Genomic DNA, 21,166 nt, shown 5'->3' with positions numbered 1-21,166 from the left:
AATAATTTAATGAGAAACCAAAACAAAAATATTTCCTCAGAATGCAGTTATGAGGAGTTGAGACAGAGAGGCAACAGTACAAAATGTCACTCAGTGAGGCTAACCCACATGGGAAGGTTCCAGGTTTGCATACTGAGACCTCCCAGAGTTTGCTGGGCATGCATGTGCCCTTGACCAAGAGCTGGTTGACACTGGGGGTAGATGGTGGGGCCCTGCTGGGGGTACTGTATCTTTCTCTCAAGAAATAAACTTTTTTTTTTGAATTATTATTATTTTACACATTCGATTGCTATACATCATTTAGCTTGTAGAGGGAATTTACCCAACATGAAATATACCTTAGACCAGTCCAATTGAGAATACTACACATATGAGCAACAGGTAATAAGCCATTTCTGTGTCCCACAATTGTCTTCTCTATTTTTCTCCCTAATTACCTTCCCTTTTCTACCCTCTTTCCCCCTCTTTCCACACTGTCTCCAGTGTCCATAACTATTTTCAATGCTTTTATGCCCTTCAATCTTTCAATCTCTACCATAGAGTACTGACAGTCATTGTATGTTAACTGGAGACATACAATGTCTCTCTTTCATAGCCATAGCAAGGAGTTCACTTAGCAATAAATCTTCCATATCTGTCCACTTTCTATCAAATGCATATACATTTTTTTAAACGAGGTTGCAGGTCATGAGCCTCAAGACCACGTTCAGATTTGGGGACTTGGTAGGTTTTAGGGGGGCTGGGCATTAACCATTGTTGGGAGGACTCCCTGCAACCAAACTTACTAGGTTACTAGGCTCCAATGCTTGTTCATTCATGGTGGTTTCCTTCAAGGGTGGAGTGATTGAGTAATTTTTTGTAAACTATGTCAGGATCTTTAATGCAAAATAAGGAATGCAGATTCTATCCCACTGACTGGACTTCACTCATCATGAACACATGATAAATAGCCTGATGGTGGCAACACTGAGGAAGATGAAAATAGCAACAGCTATTGTCACATGGGGTTGACATAAATTCAGCTTATTACTAAGTACAAAGACTACTGGAAAACAGCAATTAATGGATTGTTGCTGCAGTTAGCAGCACGAACACCAGCATCATGCTCACTGCTTTATGCAGCTCAACTCACCTCCCACTTCACTTCACATTTCCTCTCAAAGTGTTTTCTAGATAGTAAATAGAGAGAGCACTTACAGACAGTGGTACAGGTGGGACCCACTTGGTACTTGGTGCCTGACAGGGAAGCCAGGGCTTTGGCCGCACGCCTCGCCACCTCATCCTGGGAAAGAGGCATCAGCAAGTGAGAATGAGTGGATCTCAATCATCCTCAGCTATTCTACACTGGGATGATTTGCAAAGTTCTCAGCCCCCTCCCCAATTTTTCCTTTCTTCTTTCCCATGCTACCAGAGCCAAGGCCTGACCACAAACCTAGGATAAAGCAAGCATCCTCCAGCTCCTTCTCCCAACACAACCCAGGGCTTTCCTTCCAGTTTGGGGTAGGAAGTAGAGACGGGAGCCAGAGGGACCTGATGAACAGTCTCGAGCATGTGTGTTATGCACACCACTTGGAAGAGTCCATCCAAGTGCTCCAAAGGTCTGGGGAGCTGCTCACCAACACTTCAGGAATCTGGCAAGGGCACTTTCATCTCACCTATCCTAAGGGAGGGGACATTCCTGTCATGGTCATGAGGAAAGGCCAAGCATGTTCAAGAGAAAACCCTTGAAGAACTGGATATTCTAGAGAAGAGGTGGAAATGGGCCACCATGTATGAGTGAGCCCTGCCTGGAACACCTAGTCCATACCTCCATGAGCCTAAGTGGGGCTAGCTGTGGCCCTGAGCAGGGGGTTGCACCCAAGCAGAAAGATACAGAGACAGCAAAGAGTCTATAGTCACCCCAAACTCACCAGTTCACCCTTAGCTGCTTGCCCATATTCTAGGGTGAGCCATTGGACTTGACATAGAGCATGTCTGTACTGGGGTCTACACCCGCCTTAACCTCCTCCTTAACCAGCGTGAGATGCACCGTGCCCTTGTGTACCACAGCACCACCCACAGTCCTGGGCAAGCTGTGGGTCCATGATACATTTCAGTCAGAAAAACAAATGAGAAGGAAGGACAGGAGTCAAGTGTTGTTCTTGGAACTCAAAGCAGACAGAGAAATAAGAAACATCGTCTTCTTGTCCCTAGTAGGTCTGATGGCACATCCCAAACGGCAGGAGAGAAGACTGGGCCCTTTATGACATATGTCCAGGTTTCTGGACTTTCCCTATAAAGCTGTAGAACCACTACCTTGGCAGTGCCTGAGGCTCAAGCTGACCCTGGGCAGCAGCACATCACTCACCAGCTCGGCGGCATCTGGGGCCTTCTTGACTGTGTACGCATAGGGATACATCAGCAGCTGAGAGTAGCTGTGCAGGTCAATGAAGCCTTTGAAATGCCCGTGCTCTTGAATGAAATCAACCACTGATTTTACCTCCACTTCTGAATTGGCGTGGGGTCCGTGGTATATTTCGGAGCAAGGGTTGTTGCTGGTTCCCTCTCCTGTTAAAGACAGCCCATGCAGAAACATTAACCCATAGGTCAAGAAAACAGAAATGCCCAAGGAGGGGGCTGAAGGTCTTGACAATGGCAGACCACAGCTAGATGCCCCCAGGGACCTAGTTCATGGTATGTGCTGGTTTCCAGCGGGAGGGTTGGAGTGTTGGATCTGCTACGGCTGAGAACAAAGATTGCAAGGACTCCTTTAATGGGGCAGAGATGACCTTGTATTGTACCAATGGTTTTGTCAAAAATAATTTCTATCATACTTGAGAATAAGTTGTAATTTATTAAGTACTCGGGGGCACCCGCAGAGGGCATGAGGCGTGTCTCTGTGCCCTTCGGCCCTGGCCTGGCTCCCAGCCCCAAGCTGCTCCTTTCCCCTGGCGAAGTGCCGGTTTCCAGGCGGCCCTTTCTCCTCCCCAGGCTGGGAGGCAAGTAAGCGCGCGTTGAATGTGCGGGCTAAGTGGGTGGACTGGAACCGGTCAGCCCGGGCCTGAGGGTTGCTGCAAAAGTGGAAGTTTGCTCTGCCTAAGCAAATAGATATTATCCTCTGTGAGCTCACTGCCACGTTCCTTTGCCTCCAAGGTACTTATCATATGGACTAATCCCGAGCACAGAAAAGCTAATAGAGTGCTGTAGTATGATCTCCCTGTAAGTGACCGAACCTCATGGCTGCATATCATGTCCTACCGGACACTGCTGCCCTGAGCAACTGTTCCCAGCAACTGGAGACCATGAAATCAGCCCAAATCAGTTCAAAGTGGACTTTAAATTAGGTGAAACTTCTTACCTGCCCTCTAGTTGAAATTGAGGAATCTATGATTTGATCTCGTAAGAGAGAAGTGGGGAATGAAGCAGGCGAGACTCCATCTTGGAGGAGCACCTCCATTATGAACTATTAAATTTCTATGACTAATAACTCAGGGCTGAAAGCTGTCAAGGGTTTCTGCCCTCGGACAAATTTATTGCCCCTCCCTGAAGTTACAGGGTAACCTGAAAACCTTGCGTGGATTAGTACCTTGAATAGATTAGTACCTTAAATAGATTAGTACTCTGAATAGATTAGTACCTTAAATAGATTAGTACTCTGAATAGATTGGTACCTTGAATAGATTAGACTTCTGCTTCTCTGACTCCTCCCTTTGACGCTGTGTAGGGTGGGATCTGAGCCCAGTCCTCACCCTGAGACCTCCCCTTCCCCAATACTCCCATAAAAGATCGTGAGGCGGGAGATTTTGACTGTTAACTACTCCGCACCTGCTGGCGTAATAAACAGTTTAAAAAAAATGATAAGTACTCTAGATAATAAATATGAATACCAATAAATAATGAAAGTTACTCCATTTATTTTGGGGTCAACTTACTCTCTTGACTGAGATCTTAATGGTCATGTGCTGCCAAAAATAATCTATTGTTGTGGCTAAAATCACTTCATTATTTGACAGATATCTAGAAATACTGCTCTCTGCATTCCATCATAATAGAGCTCCCTGGGGTCTATTTCCGATGGGGAGATGCTTTCTCATATTCTCTCTTTCTCTTTCTGTCCGTCTCTGTGCTCACCCACCCTTTGGCAAATAAAAACAGCACCAAGACCTAGGAAGTGTCAGGGCCAGCAGGTGGTGTGGTGGTTAAAGCACTGGACACTCCCACATGGCCGACCATGGTTCAAGTCCATGGCTTGTATTTAAAAAAAGATAAAAGAAAAAAAAAAAAAGACCTAGGAAGTGTCAGGGATGTGCTTACATCCCTCCATGACTCAGTCATGGACACAGAGTGGAAAATGGTGCCCTCCCTGCCAGCTCAGAGCAGGGGGATCAAGCTCAGCCAGTGTTTATAAGATTTTAAAACTGCCATCTCCACCTACCTGCAAAATTAGCATCCCAATTTCTATTCGGATCTGTGCCAAAGCAGCGGCTTCCAGGATTTAGAGACCGTGTCTTCCTCCACAACCGGTTCTGAAAAAGCCACCAAGTAAGAACAAAGATTCAGAGGCAGGTCAGGGTGCCGAAGAGGCAAAGGTTGTCTTGGGGCCTGAGAAGGAAATGAGCAGGATGGACAGGCCGGCTGCCGTGGTTCTACCTAGAAGCCTTCTGGTCGTCACTGACCAAGTGACTCCGCTCATCTCCAACGAGAGGATTTGCCCTTCTGGCTCTAAGAAAGGGACTCCTAAAAATGCCCTGATGAGAACTACACGTGCAGAACATGTCACCTGCTGGCCCCAGCCCAGTGTGCTTTTCTTTCTCTTTCTTTTCTTCTTCTCTCTATTTCTTTTTTTTTTTTTTTTTTTTTTTTTGGGGGTTTTTTTTCGCTACAGGGTGCATGCGCTTGCCAGAGACACACACAGACAGAGACAGAAGGTGAGAAATCATCCCCCGAGGGGATGGCCATGCCACAATTCCTTGTCCTCTCTTCTCCTCTCAGGATTTTGGGTATGCACGCACACACACCCAGTGTGTTCTAAGCAGCCAGGGCCAGGACCTGAACCTTAGTCAACTACCTGGGACTCCAGTGATATAATCATTACTGGTCATCTGCTGGTTCCCCGCCACCCCCCAGTGTGTTTTTTGCCATCATGTCCAGGATTCGAATTGTACAGTTGGTCATGTGGGATCCAGCTGTCTTAACCTCCATACCATCTGTTGGCTCAGGTAATGAGTTCTTTGTTATGCGATTTATTTTTTATTACTTTTTTAAAAGCATATTTATTTATTAAGAGAGAGAGAGGCATCCTCAACAGGATTCACATGCCACAAGCCTCCCTCCAGCCCTGCAGGTAGCCAGGATTATGGGTACTTCCTTGGGCAGGGATGTGTTGAGGCAGACTCAGGCCTCAAACTTTGGAACCTTCTCACATGTGTTGCATTGAGCATTACACAGCAGTATTCCTCCTGCCTGTGGTATTGCAGCTGGGCCATGCCATGCGATTTCATTTGTTCCCTAGCCCCTGTATTATGAGGGTGTCAGTGCTAGAGCTTCATTGGATTCAGATGGATTTTTTAGCTGAGAATAAAATGGGTATTGTGCATTTCCTGTTGTCCTGGTGGTCTTTGAATCATGTGATGCCCATTTGGCCCATTCGTTAAGGCTCTGGATCCCACAAGGTCAACTGCAATTCAAGTCATGGACCTGGCAACTTGAAAATCACACCTGGCACCTGTACATGTGTGCCCAAAATTCTGAGAGGGGAATGGAGAAGTGACTGCACCCTGAGGGGTGATTTCTCACTTTCCCTCTCTCTGTCTGAGCACATGTGCACTGTGGCAAAAACTGAGAGAGAGAGAGAGAGAAAGGGAGAGAGGGAGGGAGAGAGGGAGGGAGGGAGGAAGGAAGGAAGGAAGGAAGGAAGGAAGGAAGGAAGGAAGGAAGGAAGGAAGGGAGAAAAACCACACTGGGTGCATACACACGCATGCCCAAAATGCTGAGGGGAGCATGGAGAAGGGATTGCAGTGTGGCCATACCCTCCAGTGAGGTGCTTTCTCACTTTCTCTCTTTTTCCCCCCAGCCCCCTTCTCTGGGGAGTACAAATGCACTATAGCAAACTAAAAAAGAGAGAGAGAAGAAAAGCCACTACCCAGATTTAGAATGTGAGACATCTCATAGGACAAATCACTTGGTTCTGCCTTTAAATGAATCATCTTTTTAAAAGGGAGATGGGTGCTATTGCAGAAGAGCAGAGACTGCAGAGATGCAGCAACCACGTGCAGCAGCATACAGAACTTGCTGGAGCCTGACCTGAGCACACTGACTGTTCAAAGACATTTTTTTAGGACAAGGGGATGTTAGAATATTTTAAAAACATATGTTAATTTTTTTTTTTGTAGAGGTTTTTGCCATAGGGCGCGTGCGCTCGCCAGACAGAGAGAGACAGAGAGACAGAAAGCGAGAAATCACCCCCCAGGGGGAATGGCCACGCCGCAATCCCTTCTCCTCCATTCTCCTCTTGGGATCTTGGGCACGCACGCACACGCATCCGGCATGAGTTTTAAGCCACCATGTCCGGGACATGAACCGCAGTCAACTACATGGGAGTCCAGCAACATAGCCATTACACTAACTGCTGGTCCAGTAGAACATACATTAATTTTTTAAAGGTGCTAGTGGTGTAGTGTAGTGGTTGTGTTTTGGTTTGGGTTTATTTCGGTTTTTTGTTTCTTTGTTATCAGCTAGAGATGAAGACTAAAGTAGTTTTGGGTGAAATAACATGCTATCTGGGATTTGCTTTAAAATACAGCAGGAAAAGAATGTGCGAGAGAGAAAGAAATAAAACAAAGATTGCTAAAACTATGATTGTCCAAGAACCCATAAGAAGGTCATTAGAATATTCTTTCTACGAAAAAAACATTCCCTGGTGATCCTCAGCTCTGAGAATAACTAGAAAATAAAATCCCGAGGAAGCTCATAACATGCACATTTGAGGAATATCTTGCCAATGCCAGGCGGTTATTGGCAAAACCAGGAGGTCAATAAACAAGCCTTAACTCCAAGTGCAACCCATTCGGGACTACTCACGTGCGTTTGTGTGTACACATATCCATCAGGGTTAGCCACAGGCAACAAGAAAATATCCATTTTCTGCAAGATGGACGTGAGGGCTGGATCCTTCTGGTAATCAGTTACAATCTAAGCAGAGAAAGGAGCACATCAACTCTACCATGGCAGGCTGGGTGACTCGGTCCAAGTCCCGAATCTCTCCGAGCTGGCCAGCACACACCTGGAACCGGAGCATCCACCCTCTGAAGCCTCCCTGCCACCCTCACAGGCAATCGGCAAAGCCTCTTAGTAATTCAAAGGCTGGAAACACGTGGCTCTATGGCTCCATGACAACATCAAGTCCTGGGGTACCCTCTTTATTCCTTTCGGAATAGGGGAGCCACATAACTATATTTAGGACTTGGAGCCCCCAGGGAAGAGGTAGGGAAGATGTATTCTCCACATTCGCCACGTCTCTCCTCCCAGCGCTGGCTTAAAACACATTTTCCAGAGGTAGATGGAGACAGCAAGTCCCAGGGCGGCCTGGGGCCCGGAAGGAACTGAGGGCCAAGTTCACCTGAGTTTTGCTCTGCAGGCAGACTGTGGCGCAGCCTCGGACCCACCTCTGCTACTCGTTAGCTTGCTCACCTCCATAAACACCCTTTGGCATTTAGCCACCATGGGCAGACCAAGGGGCTCTAACCATTTGCTTCTCTAGTGCAGAGCACCTTCCCACCTCGTCCCTTGGGGCCCAGCACATGGGACACTGCAGGGGCACCCCAGGCCTGCCAGAAGTCTGGGCTAATACCAGGCGACATGACCTTCCTCGCAGTCCAGATGGCGGTGGCCTGAGAGATCCACTCGCGGGAATGGATGCCTGCATTCAGCCAAATGGCCGGCCGCTGCTTGCCTCCTCCGGTGCTGAACTGCAGAAAGGAAAAGAGGCCAGAAAATGACCCGCTTGCCTGCCTCCCTATTCACCTCTTCTCTCCCCAGCTTGCTCCTATTCATTTAATTCATTTAAGATAATTCAAAGACCAAATGATCCTGAGGGCACCATCTATTTATCGGGCTTATCCGTGACCGGGGAGCTTAATTGGTTGGCTGCGGGGCCAAGCTGCAGCTCCGGGCAGCTCCGGGCAGCCTGAAACTCTGCAGTACTCGGAGCAAATGGGAAGGGGAAACAATTGTTATTGTGGCTTATAATGCCGGTGTGATTAGAGATAATATTATGTCTCTTGAAAGACCTCAAATGATGCCCCAACAGAGACACAAGGGTGCACGAACCAGGCTGTTCCAGTTGATGCGATAAATGAATTCGGTTTTAAATGAGGGAGAGGGAGGGTTTGCTACAGCTCTTTGTAAATGGCAGTAATGAATTCTGGCTCCTGCCTTTGCCATAGTGTTGGACCCCTTGGGTCAGAGCTTGGCACTAATGAAGATGGGGTCTCTATCAGATTGGCAAATAATCTAAATGTAATTATGTTAGAGCATCCAGCTCAGCAGCAGGTCTCCCCTCTCATTGGTAATGTGCCCGTTGCTATAAATCTGGGTTCTTGGGGGCTTATATGAAGCTAAGGGTTTGGAAAACTCTCAGCACAGTCCGTGGTTGTTCGTGGTTTCATGGTTTCTACCCCCCACTTCTTTTTTCCTTGTTTGGCAGGATGGTTTATGTCGTTTACTTCGTTGTCACTGCTCTCCATCTCCTTTGCCAATATAGACCTGAATCTGTTAGGAAGATCTGGAAGGCAGGCTCTGTGCAGCCAAGGATCAGAACTGGGCTTAAAATCACATCCATCCTAACAACACCCCCCCACCCCAGGGTTCTTCCTACTTAAGTACCCCTAAAAGCAGAATAAATGCATAGGCCTAGCCCTACCTGTCTCGGCATTTATGGAAGGTGGGAATGAAAGCAGGGCTGTTGCCCATCTGAGAGCTTTCTGGAATACTCACCACCTCCTCTCTGATCCTTTTCTTCAGTCAAAACCTGAACAAGGATGTGCTCCTTCGAACTCGCCCATATTAGACAAAAGTAGGGTAGGCTGTCTGCCATCCTCGCTCCCCTCCCGGAAGTCAGGAGTCAAGGAGACCAAACAACTATCTCCTTTAGAAGTCCCGAGGCTGAGTCCTGGACACAGGAGCCTGAGTCCAGTTAGGGTCCATCAAAGGGCCTGGGGTCTCACCTTCAGGACATACATCGTCCGGTTTTCAAACGAATGCCCAATCTTCACCCTGCTTGCCAGGTCAGGGAAGTCTGCAGCAATACTGTCCATCTCATGGTAGATCTGGAGTGTGAAAAGGTGAATCCGATAGTGTTTGAAAATTTTTTTCAGAGGCCAGCAGGCGGCATGACGGGTAAGGTGCTGAATCGTACATGGCTGACTCTGAGGCTCGAGTCCTGGATCTGGTGGCCTGAAAAAACATGCCAATGCACATGCATGCCCAAAATCCCAAGACGGGGATGGAGGAGAAGGGACTGCAGTGTGGTTATTCCCCCTTGGGGTGATTTCTCACTTTCTCTGGTAAGTGCACGCACCCTATGGCAAAAAACCTTAAAAAAAAAAAAGAAAAAAAGTTCAGGTCTTGGTGACCTTTATCTTAGTGTGCTTAATGATTGTTTCTGAGCCCCTAACCTTGGGGTGACCATATTATTGGCAAAGAGTGCTTATTACATGGCACTGCCTCAAGAGTTATTTTCAACAGTATTCCAGAGAATAACATTCGTTATTCAGAGAATAACACATTCTATTTATCCATGAAATTGTAGTCCACCACTGTACGTGTGTGTGTGCATGTGTGTGTATGTGTGTGTGTGTCTCATGGAAGAAATAAATGTGAAGGAAGGAGGAAAGAAGGAAAAGGCAAGCCAGGTAGGGGTGCAGCAGTTTTTTTTTTCCCACATGGGGGGAGTTTAAAAATGAAAAAGGACAAACTATAAGTTCGAGAAGGGGGAACTACCAGGGTGGAGGGCAGGAGATGGAGTCACACTCGTGTAGCCATCTCAGGTGTGGAGGGATCAGAGCAAATCAGGAACGGGAACAGAAGCGCAAAGGACCCAGCAGGGGCCAAGGAGCTGGAACTCGAGAGCTGGGAACTGGAAATTCTGCCCCAGAGAGGGCCTGGAAGCTCAACCAACTGACCCTCAAGAGTGCAGGAAAGTAGGATGTCTGCCATGAGCCCCACCCAGGGGATGACAGAACACCACGCTGTGCACAGGCGGAGGGTCCAGATTCACCACTACAACATGCACACAGCGTCAGGAGCCAGAAGCCCTGGTAGAGACCACCGTGGTATCCCCAGCAGAGAGCTAAGAAAGCCCGAGGGGTCAAAAGATAGGAGCATTTAAGAACTGTTTCTTTGTTTTTGTTTTGCCAGTGATTGTGTGCACTTGCCAGAGAGAGACAGAGGGACAAGTGGAGAGGAGAAATTAGCCCCCTGGGGAACGGTTATACTGAAATTCCTTCTCCATTTTTCCATCATGTTGGGGTTTGGGACATACACATTGCCAGGTCCAGGACACAAACTGTGTGGTCAGCGCCATGTGGGATCGGGTCCTGTAACCCACAGGCCACGGCTCACCCTGAGAGCTGTTTCATGAAAGAACTAAATGTGATCAAGCTAGAAGGCAGATGGCATACAATCCATGGCAAAAGGCCTTCTAGAAGCAAAGGGAGATCTGTGAAGCAGATTGCAAAGGGCATGCACCTAACATCATGGAAACCAGAAACAGAAGGGTGAGAAAGTGAGGCTCCAGCAGCTAGCAGGTGAGGGACTGGCCCCACTGGAGTCTTGGATGACATTTGCAACTGATTAGCTCAGGGAGGAGGGCTCCATGTTAATGAGACTAGCTTCATGGGTTTGATCCCTGAGTGGGCCCTGAGCTCTGTTTTCATCCATGGCCCGAGAATGAACTCTTAACTTTATCCAGCTGTTTTGCAGATGTATGTCACCGGTCAGAAGAGGGATCAAGGGGCCATGGGGTTGGAATTACACACAATAAACAACGCTTCCAACAATCAGGAATCAGGGGAAAGAAATGGAAACAGTCGGTCAACCTTCAAAATAATCCTTCATGTAAAAGAAAAGCATCTCAAAATTCAGTGTACCCCTCACAAAAAGCCTGGAAGAATGCCACGCTGGTGTATCAAGAGCAGCAGGTGTTGACATAGATGAGGGAGAATACCTATTTAGATTTGGTGTGTCTTCCTAAGCTAGTAGAAAGTTTGCAGATTAATTTAGAGGGTGCTGGAGAGAGCATGAGAGAACCGTACTGTGCACGGCATAACACGGTTCCATTCCATATCCCTCTCGATTTCTCAGGTTCCAATATCACGTGACATTATTCTGCTCCAAGTTTTTCATTTGAAGGTTTGGCTTACCTTGAAAGTCAGTCATCTATATAAAGTGGTTTCTAACTAAACACAGCACCAAAATGCATTATAGAACAAATACACATTATAAGTAGTCATGATAAATGAGTGGAAATGTTTGGTTAACCTTGGAAATAACCACTTGTCTACTTGCCTGAAATAAGTAACATTTTATTCAGGATGAATAACATAGAGGGATTATGGTGGGGCAGAAGAAGGTTGAATTACAAGGCCTGGAAATGACTGCAATTATTTCATAGTTTTCTTTAAGGGGTGTCTTAAGAAGGATGTGTGTGGAGGAAAATGTGGAGTCTGTATTTCCCTGTGCTCTTAGGTGCTGATGGGAGTTAAAAAGCCCAAGAATTAGAAAGGACTTAAAGTATGCACATTCCAAAACCTTTTGGAAGTAAGGAGAGGTGGGACAAAATTCAAAGAACCTTAACCTGCCCCAGAAACACTTACAGCCTCCAGAGAATGGTAGGCGCCATAGTTGAAGTTATTACTGCTCCGTTCTTGCCCTTCATTGTGTTGCATTTCTTCATCTTCATTATCTAGAAGGGCCTAAAAAAACAGACACAGTGGGTCTGCAGATAGCATGGTGGTTAAGGGTGTTGGACTACTGTAGTTCAAGTCCTGGACCTAGCAGCTTGCTTTCTCACTCTCTCTCTCTCGCTCTCTCTCTCACTCTCGCTCTCGCTCTCGCTCTGTCCCTCTCTGGTCAAATTTTAAAAAAAAAAAAAAAAGTTAAAGTTTAAAAAAAAAAAAAAAAAACAGACACAGCAACAGAATGAAATGTGATCCAATGGAGACAGAGGTTTGTACCATATCTTGGTACGTGGGCTGGCCAAGATGGTGGCACCCTCATTATACTGATAGCACCAGTGTCAATGCTTAAAAGGTGGTCCAGGGGCCAGCATATAATGGTTAAGGCACTGGACTCCCATGTGGCCAACCATGGTTCACATCCAGGACCTGGCGGCTTAAACCTCACACAGGGCATGTGTGCATGCGTGCCCCAAATCCCAAGAGGAAAATGGAGGAGAAGGGATTACAGCATGGCTATGCGCCCTGGGGGTGATTTCTCACTTTCTTGCTCTGTCTCTCACTGTCTCTCCAGCGAGCACACATGCCCTCTAGCCAAAACCTCTCCTTAAAAAAATTTTTTAAATAACAAAAGGGAGTCAGATTTTGTAAAATTTTACTTCTTGGTACCAAATTTACATCACCCCATTCAAAATCCTCTTACTCCCTGGAAGCAACATATGTGCGCTTTGGTTATTCTGTACTACGAATTCTCTAGACATCAACGTGCATCTGGTATCCAGTGTCTCTGAAATACACAGCTTGGGAAACCATTCGGAAACAAAGACATTCTTATAACCACTCATACTTTGAAGGTTCCTGGCAGATGTCTGTGACATGTGAGGATGATTAATAAGCTCACAGCTGCTCACGCCATCAAGAAATTCCCAGGCCAAATCACCAATTAGTCCATAACCCATCTCGGTGAAGGAGAGAACATGAGCCAGACACTGTCCTGCTGTTCAGATACAGGTTGTGTGACTGGATGGGGATGTTTCTTCTGCTGGGGACTGTTGGTGACATTTCCCCTTTCTCAAAGGGTACTCCTTATGACTGGTCTCCAACATGGCCTTCCCAACTCTACTCTTGCCTTCGGACTTCAAATAAGAAAACCTAATACTCAATGGGACATCTGAGATCTACCAAGCATGTTAAGACAGCTCACATACATTTTTTTTAATTTATTTATTTTTGGAGAGATTTTTGCTATAGGGCGCATGCATTCCCCAGAAAGACAGAGAGGCAGAAAGTGAGAAATCATCCTCCAGGGGGACAGCCATGCTGCAATCCCTTCTTCTCCATTTTCCTTTCGGGATCTTGGGCACATACGCACATGCACCCAGCGTGAATTTAAGCCACGGGTCCAGGACTCAAAGCGTGGTTGACTATGTGGGAGTCCAGCGACATAGCCATTACACCAACTGCTGGTCCCCATACATTTAATCACTGAGCCTTCTCACTATAGTAGCAATACTACCATTTTACTGATGAAGAAATGGAGGATTGAGAGGCTAATGGATAGTTCAAAGACACAGCACTCATAGTTAGCAGAATGGTTAGCTCTGTATGTTCTCTTCCTACTTCAACACGTTGTTCCTCTAACATGGCATTGCCCTTTACTTCCATCTGCCTCAATTTTTTTCATCTGTGAAATGGAAAAGCATAAGACCAGAACTTGACAATCTCTCAGATCCACACTGGACGGGCTGCTTGGTCCTGTTCAAGACCAATGAAGGGTCATGGCATGCTCACCTGTATATCTTCAATTGTCACTGAGTATTCTAAGCCATGAGATGTCAGGAAAGCCTTGACTGGCAGCAGACTAACAGATGGAACCAGGACATCCACAGGCCGGTTGAAGGTGGTGGGAGATTTCCAGACATTGAGCTAAAGGGAACAGTAATTAAAGTAGGTCAAAGGACAGTTCAGGTAAAAGACACAATGAGCTCATTCTTCTAGAACCACTGCCAAAAGACAGGGTGATTCCCCCAAGGGATTGGGTTCTGCCCAAAGGCACACTTTGCCCATTTTACAATTTTATTTGGTCAGGTTTGCCCACCAAGCAGTACCTGATCAAGTCCAGGAAGTAATAAGTCAATGGCACCTAGAAAAATGGAGCCCACTACTCAGGCTTCCCAGCTCCCAAGACAGCTTTGCTGGGATCTACAGCTGCTTCTCCTCTGTCGACTCTCTTGACTATATAATGGAGGATGAACAACCCAGGACCACACACAGAACATTTTCAGTAATAAAAATAAAAATGCCAGCAGTGCCAGAGTCTTCCCACGAAGTTAGAAGATACCTAAGACCAAGAACCAGGTACCTTGAAGCTGTCCGAATTCACAAGCTGCCTCAGTTTGCTGACTTCGTCTCCATTCCTGACATTAATCCTAAAAACTTGGTCCCTGAAGAAGGGGGGGAAAAAAAGCAAAAGATAATGGTGAGCTTTCAGCTGGCAAATGAAACCCAAGCCTCCTATCCCAGACGCACTGGCCAAATGAGAGGAAACGGTCTAGTCTGGTTATAATGTATAGCCATTAAAAATAAGACTATGTGGCAAATATGAAAAAGCGCTTATAGTATAACTTGAAGGGAAATATTAAGTGAAAGAGCAGGACACAAAATTGTATGTATGCCATGATTACAAGTATGGAAAAAGCAGATGCATTGGAAGAAAAACAGACAACGGAAATATACCAAACGCTGACAGTGCTTATGTTCGGGTCGTGGGATTATGGATGACTTACTTTTTTTCCCCCTTGTATCTGTTTTCTGTAACGTGGTCATATTACTTTATAATGAAAAACATATATATTTTACAGGAAGGAACGCAAAGTTAACTCAAGACATGAAGAAGCACTTCTTCACTGTCAGGACTGAGAACTGGGACTCAGTGGAACGTTCACCCTGAGAAGAGCTGGGAAAGAGAATGAACCCTGAGTCCTGGTGGGGCAAGCTGTTGTCCCTTATTAAAGAGGGGAGAGGGTGCAAGCTCTCTCAGTCCCTTCCAGTTCCAGAACCCTCGACAAATGCACATTACGATGGAAACTGAAGATGCCCCAGGGTGCAGAGGCTGAACTTGGGATTCACTCCTCCCCGGGGGCTGAGAGGGCCCAGAAGGGCACCCTCTCCGGCCTCGGCGCCTTCGTTTTTTGTCCCACACTTGCTTCCTATACATTATTTAGTGTCTGCAGCAGCCGTGGGGCTTGAGGCCCCTGAAGTCCTATGTGTGGGTGGGAGAAGGCTGGCCTGAAAAGCCGCCTTTGTGCTCAGTCGGCTCAGGGAGCCAGGGGAGCCATTAGGCCGTTGCTAGGTGACTGCCCAAATGAATCTGCACTCCATGCTGTCACATGCGTCATCCTTTGACACGAGTGAATGCGGGAAGAGCTGCTGGAGAGGGCTGTGGGCTGAAGGACCTGTTGACAGAGTAAATGGCTCTGTCACAGGGAGCTAAATGTGCAGCCTCACGTGGTAGCTCCTCATCAGAAAACTGGTTCCATCCGGTCAGACCCTCAGGGTTTTGCTTGGTTCTGGAAGGTTCTGGGGACCCTCCAAGGGGCCTGGGCTACCCTCAAGGAGTATCTTGCTACAGGTGGCTAGCCAGGAAGAGACAATACCCAATCCACTATGTCCCTGTAGGGTCTTAGAGTGAGGGACTAACTGCATTTGGCCAGGGCTCCTCCCACATAGTCAACCACTGTTCAAGTCCTGGACCTGGTGACTTAAACCTCAAGCTGAGCACGTGTACGTGTATGCACAAGATCCCAAGAGGAGAATGGAGAAAGGATTTCAGTATGGCCATCCCCCCGGGCATGAGTTCTCACCTTCTGTCTCTCTGTCTCCTGGCAAGCGCACAGGACCTATAGCAAAAATCTCCCCCGCCCCTCTCTTTTGGAGAGGTTTTCACTATAGAGTGCGTATGTTCACCAGAAAGACAGAGAGAGACAGAGAGAGAAAGTGAGAAATTACCCGCCAGGGTGGACATGGCCATGCTGCAATCCCTTCTCCTCCATTCTCCTCTCAGGACCTTGGGAACGCATGCACAAGCACCCAGCATGAGTTTAAGCCACTGGGTCCGGGACTCAAACCACAGTCAACTACATGGGAGTCCAGTGACATAGTCATTATGCCAACTGCTGGTCCCGCAAAAATCTCTCTTAGAAAAAGAAAAATCTTGGGCTGACCCCACAGCCTAGTGGTTATAGGGAGCAGATACCACATCACTGACAGCAGTTCAAAAGTGGCTTCAGAAATACACCGAACACCTGTGCAGGCAAGTTCAAAACCTTTACAAGATGGAGAAATGGAGGCAAAAGGATTGAAGCATGACCAGGCCCCACTAGGGGGTGATTTCTCTCTCCCTCTTACTTCCTCTCTCTCCCTCTCTTGTTCGCTCTCTCTGGTGAGTGCATACACCCACTGGCAATTTAAAAAAGAAAAAAAGGAAGCTCTTTACAATATGAAAATTATCTTGAACGTTCACATGGCATGTGCATTTTGCTCTTTCTGAAGTGGTGACTTCACAATAGCACTTCCATATTCCAGGCACAGTAGACAACAGTGGAGCACAGTGACTCTGACTGGCCCTACGGGTGACTCAGTCATAGCCAGTGCATCATGCTCTCATCAGCCAAGTTACAGAGGCTAAGGAAACTTCTGTAGGGAGCAGAAGGCAGAGCAGGGTACTGGGCGTGAAATGGAGCTCATCCCCACCTGTCTCTCCACCACTCTCTCCACTCCAACCTCACTGAAATCCCAAACTCACCATGGACTTTACCCTTGGGTGGCTTGGCACATGCTGTTTCCTCTGCCTGCTGCCCCAATCCTCTTATCTCCCAACTTGTATGTAGGAGCAACTCATATAACCACTGAAGTTTTCCTACTCAGAGGAGACCAAGTTAGGTACAGTCTTCAGATGGTGCTAAAAACTGGCAGTGGTGGTAGGGTCTAATACTGTACTTATGAACATAAGCATATGAGTATCCAAAAGCAGAGGGGGCATACATGGGTTGCCATGTGTAGGGCAGTCTTCTTCCTGCCCTCATTGTCCTTGTCTCTATTTGAAAAATGCAATTGCTAGGTCATAACAGTGTAGATGGTTTAACATGTCCTTTTTCACTATTTGGAAACTCATTCAACGACCTTGTGCTCTTTCTGAAGATAGAAGATTGGCTGGGAAGGAAGCCATGTTGGGATCTGCAGGTTGCCATGCCCACCCCTCCTGTTCCACATGGGTGCTCTTTCAGTTCTTTTTCTTTTTCTTTTTTGGAGAGGTTTTTACTATAGGGCGTGTACGCTCGCCAGAAAGAGAGAGACAGAGAGACAGAAAGCGAGAAATCACCTCACATGTTGAATGGCCACGCCACAATCCCTTCTCCATTCTCCTCTTGGGATCTTGGGCACGCATGCACATGCGTCCAGCATAAGTTTAAGCCACTGGGTCTGGGACTTGAACGGTGGTCGACTACATGGGAGTCCAGCGACATAGCCATTATGCCAACTGCCGGTCCCCCCTTTTTCTTTTTCTTAAAGTTTACGTATTTCTTCTATGACAAGAGATGGAGAGACAGAGAAAGGGAGATAGGTACCCCCAACAGAGACTTATAACACCCCAGCCTCAGCCAGCCAAGATCATGGGCAGAAGGAGACCTCAGGACAAGAACCCAAGACCTTCCCATGTGACCTCACCATCACAGAATGTCACATTACCCCTGTGCCACCACAACTGACTCTTACTGCTCTTCTTAATTTGCCCTCTTTAGTACCCAGGGACATCTAGCTGCCACCCATCAAGAATTGATTTCCCCCTCACTCATCTGCACAGCTGCCCCATGGTCTGGACAGTCAATAACCGCCTTTGCAAATGAACTGCCATCCTTCTCCTCTTAGTATATGGACAGCTGTGTGGCCAGCTCTTCGTGCTTTTCTCACCTGCATCCCCAATCTGGCATCACAGCCACCATGAACAGCTACCAAGAGATGGGTTCATGGAATTCTTAAGATGCCTGCCAGCTAATGCCACAACCAGTTCTGCCACCACTTCCTGTTCCCTGCCTGCCCCACACCCCCAGGTCCTCTGGCCGTCATCCCATCCTTAAGATGACTGAACACCAGGGCAAAGGACACCAGCAGAGCAAGAGTGACTAGGGAGGTAGGTGAGCTTGGTGGAAGGAAAGGAGACTTGGTGGCAGGGGGAGACCATCATCCTCGTCTCCATCACAGTCTGTGTCCTACCTTCCTGGCCACTTGGCTGCTTAGAGACCAGCTTCCCCTTGCTTTAAGCATTGGCTGAGCTGAAATTTGGGACCTGTCCATGGACCCCCGGGGGGGATTCCACCATATTTTCTGGGTTCCCTGCTGTGGGGTGAGAACAGATTTGGGACAGTGAAGGCAGCACTCCTGGTGAAAACCATCTGCGATCAGCGCAAGCACACAGCCCCCTCTGGGCAGCCTGGCCAGCTGTCTCCACGCAGATACCCACCACATTGTCAGACAGGTCCGTACCCCGAAAAATAGAGATGGTTCAGCCACAGGAATAGCTGCAGTGGGAGCCTGACAGCTCCATGCGTCAGCCCACACGGCAGCCAGTGTGGTTATTACACACCTACTGCTGAGCTGCCTGTAAAAAAATCTCCTTCCTGGTCACCTGCTACACCTAACCCCTTGGAGCTATTTGGCAGTAGAGACACAGGTGTGAACAGAAGTCATCACCATAAAAATGACTCAATCTCATATATGTAATTACCTCAATAAATAACCCCAAAGTCCCTTTAGCCAGATAGTATAATAGAGAGTAAACTTCTATAGATAAAGATAAAGCCAAGAGATAGAGGATTTTATTTGGAGATTAACTTGTGTTACACCAACAGAGTATAGGTTTTGCATTCAGAGTTCCAGCTCCCCTGCTTACCAGCTAAGTGGCCTTGGGCGGGTTCCTTAACCTTTCTAAGACTGAGATTTTTTTTTCATGTTTAAATTGAGGAAAATAACACCCCTGCCTGACAGAGCTGTTTCGTGATCCAGAAGATAATGTATGTGAAAGCTCTCTGCAAATGGCAAAGCATTATGCGGTAATGAGTTATTCTCACTCAATCTTCCAGCAGCTCACCATGGCATCCCTTTCATCTCTCCTACCTCCTAAATGTCCTCTCCTTTGCAAGCCTCAGAGCATTCTGTGTGGAACGGGCTGAGCATCTGCCTGTGTGCACAGTGTACAGGTGTGTGTGTTCCTGCGTGTCAGTTTTCATAGCTGTGACTAGGCAAGACCTATTAAATCGCCATATTCCAGAAGCTGATGAAAGACACCAGCTCTGCAAAGCCTTCACCGTTAACAGACAAGTAAAAGCAAAAAAGCTGAGACCCAGCTTTTCTTTTCCTGTAAGCATGGCAGAAATTAGAAACAAACAGTTTCTGGTCATTCTTAGTAACAAAACACGTAGGAGTGAGAAAGTAAGTGATGGCTGGAACTGACCTTTTACATGAAAGCTGGATGAGAAAGAATTGGCAGGAGATGAGGGAGCTGGGGAGAGACTGTGGAAACCATCTAGTCCTGATTCCACAGAAGAGACTGGGTCTCAGAAAGACATTTCTTGCCTCCGATGACACTGGTACAAAGCTGGACAAGAGCCCATGCTTTCTCGCCCAGTGTCCTACCACTGAGGCATAAGCAGCCATTTTGGCTCCCATACTTCTGAAATTACCAAATAATAATAAGCGCAAAAAGGACTTACCCGAAAAACTTTTCTCGGCCACAGATACTGGACCCAATCAGGGCCCCAAAGAACAGTATCCACCTCATGTCTCTGGGTGTCAGTCACACAGTGGCTGAGTCAAGTTGTATTTATAAGGAGCTGAGGTAGACTCACTCCTCACACATGCAAACATGATTCCCAAGCACCTTTGCAACTCTGACGGTACTATAGGTGGCCATGACCGATGCCTCTGCCATTCCTTTCCAGTGATAAAGGCCAAGACTCTGGATTTACAAGGTCAGGAACTCGCTCCACAGGCTGGAAAAGTCTGCCAAGGGTGCCATATTGCTCATCCTCTGGCATTCAAATGGTGTTTTGCTTTTTTGGTTTTTTGGTTTTGTTTTGTTATGAGTCTATAGAAAAGTCCCACAGAGCTGGATGGAATTTATACTGGTAGGAAAGGTCAGAGTGTAAACCCGGGATAGAGTCACCTCTGAAGGAATAAAAAAGTGAAGACTACCAGTGCAACTCCAAGCCAGCTCTTGAGACCACACTCTTGGCAAGCCCTGTCAGAAAATTGCAGAAGAGCAGGTTAGAATGAGCAGTTTATGGCCTCTTGTATGGATCTGAGGCTTCGTTCTTAAGACTCTGGTAACAAACTAGAAACTGATGAGGTGAGTGGCACTGGAAGGATGTGTTAGTCTCACTACATGATTTGTTTTTCTTGGGGCTGATCCACAGGTAAGGCTTAATGGTATCATCAATAATAAAATTGTCTGGGGCCAGCAGATGATATAATGATTGTATCATTGGACTCCCATGTAGTTGATCATGGTTCGAGTCCTAGACCCGGCGTCTTGAAACTCACCGTGCGCATGTGTGTGCATGCCCAGAATCCCAAGAGGATAATGGAAAAGGGATTGCAGCATGGCTATCCTCTGGGTGGGTAGGGGGTGGGGAGATTTCTTGCTTTCTGTCTCTCTGTCGCTCTCTGTCTCTCTGTCTTCGGCAAGCACACATGCTCTATAGCAAAAATCTCTCTAAAAACAAAAAGAATAATAAGATTTTCTTACATTTGCTAGACTCTGAGTCCAATTGTCCTTTCCACCAAGTCACAGAAGAACAAATGGATGACACTCGTGATCTTCTGACTTCTGCAGGGTCTAGCCATGGAGCCCCAATGCCCACAAGCCTTCCCTGACCCATCGTCTCCATTTCTTTGGGGTCCTGCCCAAGGGGAGTGGAGACAACCAAGAGTCATGGTTTGGAGTATTAAAGAAAATTATCCTGGGAACCAGCAGTTAGCATAATGGCTATGTCGCTGGACTCCCACGTAGTCGACTGTGGTTCACGTCCCAGACCCAGTGGCTTAAAACCCACGCCGGGCGCGTGTGCGTGCATGCCCAAGATCCCGAGAGGAGAATGGAGGAGAAGGGATTGCGGCGTGGCCATCCCCTCTGGGGGTGATTTCTCGCTTTCTATCTCTCTGTCTCTCTCTGTCTG

General features: G+C 47.1%; 1 protein-coding gene across 1 annotated transcript in view; it reads right to left on the bottom strand.

Annotated features, from left to right (window-relative positions):
* CPA4 (carboxypeptidase A4) overlaps positions 1–19,770 on the bottom strand; it is a 25,900-nt gene extending 6,130 nt beyond the window's left edge. Inside the window, exons 1-10 of the mRNA XM_006158847.1 lie at positions 19,703–19,770; positions 14,296–14,377; positions 13,725–13,859; positions 11,853–11,951; positions 9,204–9,305; positions 7,842–7,946; positions 7,060–7,170; positions 4,415–4,505; positions 2,348–2,547; positions 1,198–1,282 (exon numbers count right to left, since the gene is read on the bottom strand). Of these exons, the coding sequence (XP_006158909.1) occupies positions 1,198–1,282; positions 2,348–2,547; positions 4,415–4,505; positions 7,060–7,170; positions 7,842–7,946; positions 9,204–9,305; positions 11,853–11,951; positions 13,725–13,859; positions 14,296–14,377; positions 19,703–19,770 (1,078 nt within the window). The remainder of the gene's footprint in view (positions 1–1,197; positions 1,283–2,347; positions 2,548–4,414; positions 4,506–7,059; positions 7,171–7,841; positions 7,947–9,203; positions 9,306–11,852; positions 11,952–13,724; positions 13,860–14,295; positions 14,378–19,702) is intronic.
* Positions 19,771–21,166: the final 1,396 nt, after the last annotated feature.

This window comes from Tupaia chinensis, unplaced genomic scaffold, assembly GCF_000334495.1.
Source record: "Tupaia chinensis unplaced genomic scaffold, TupChi_1.0 Scaffold000610_1, whole genome shotgun sequence".
Taxonomy (NCBI): domain Eukaryota; kingdom Metazoa; phylum Chordata; class Mammalia; order Scandentia; family Tupaiidae; genus Tupaia; species Tupaia belangeri.
Note: the sequence above shows the minus strand (reverse complement) of the source record. Positions and strands in the feature narration are given on the sequence as shown.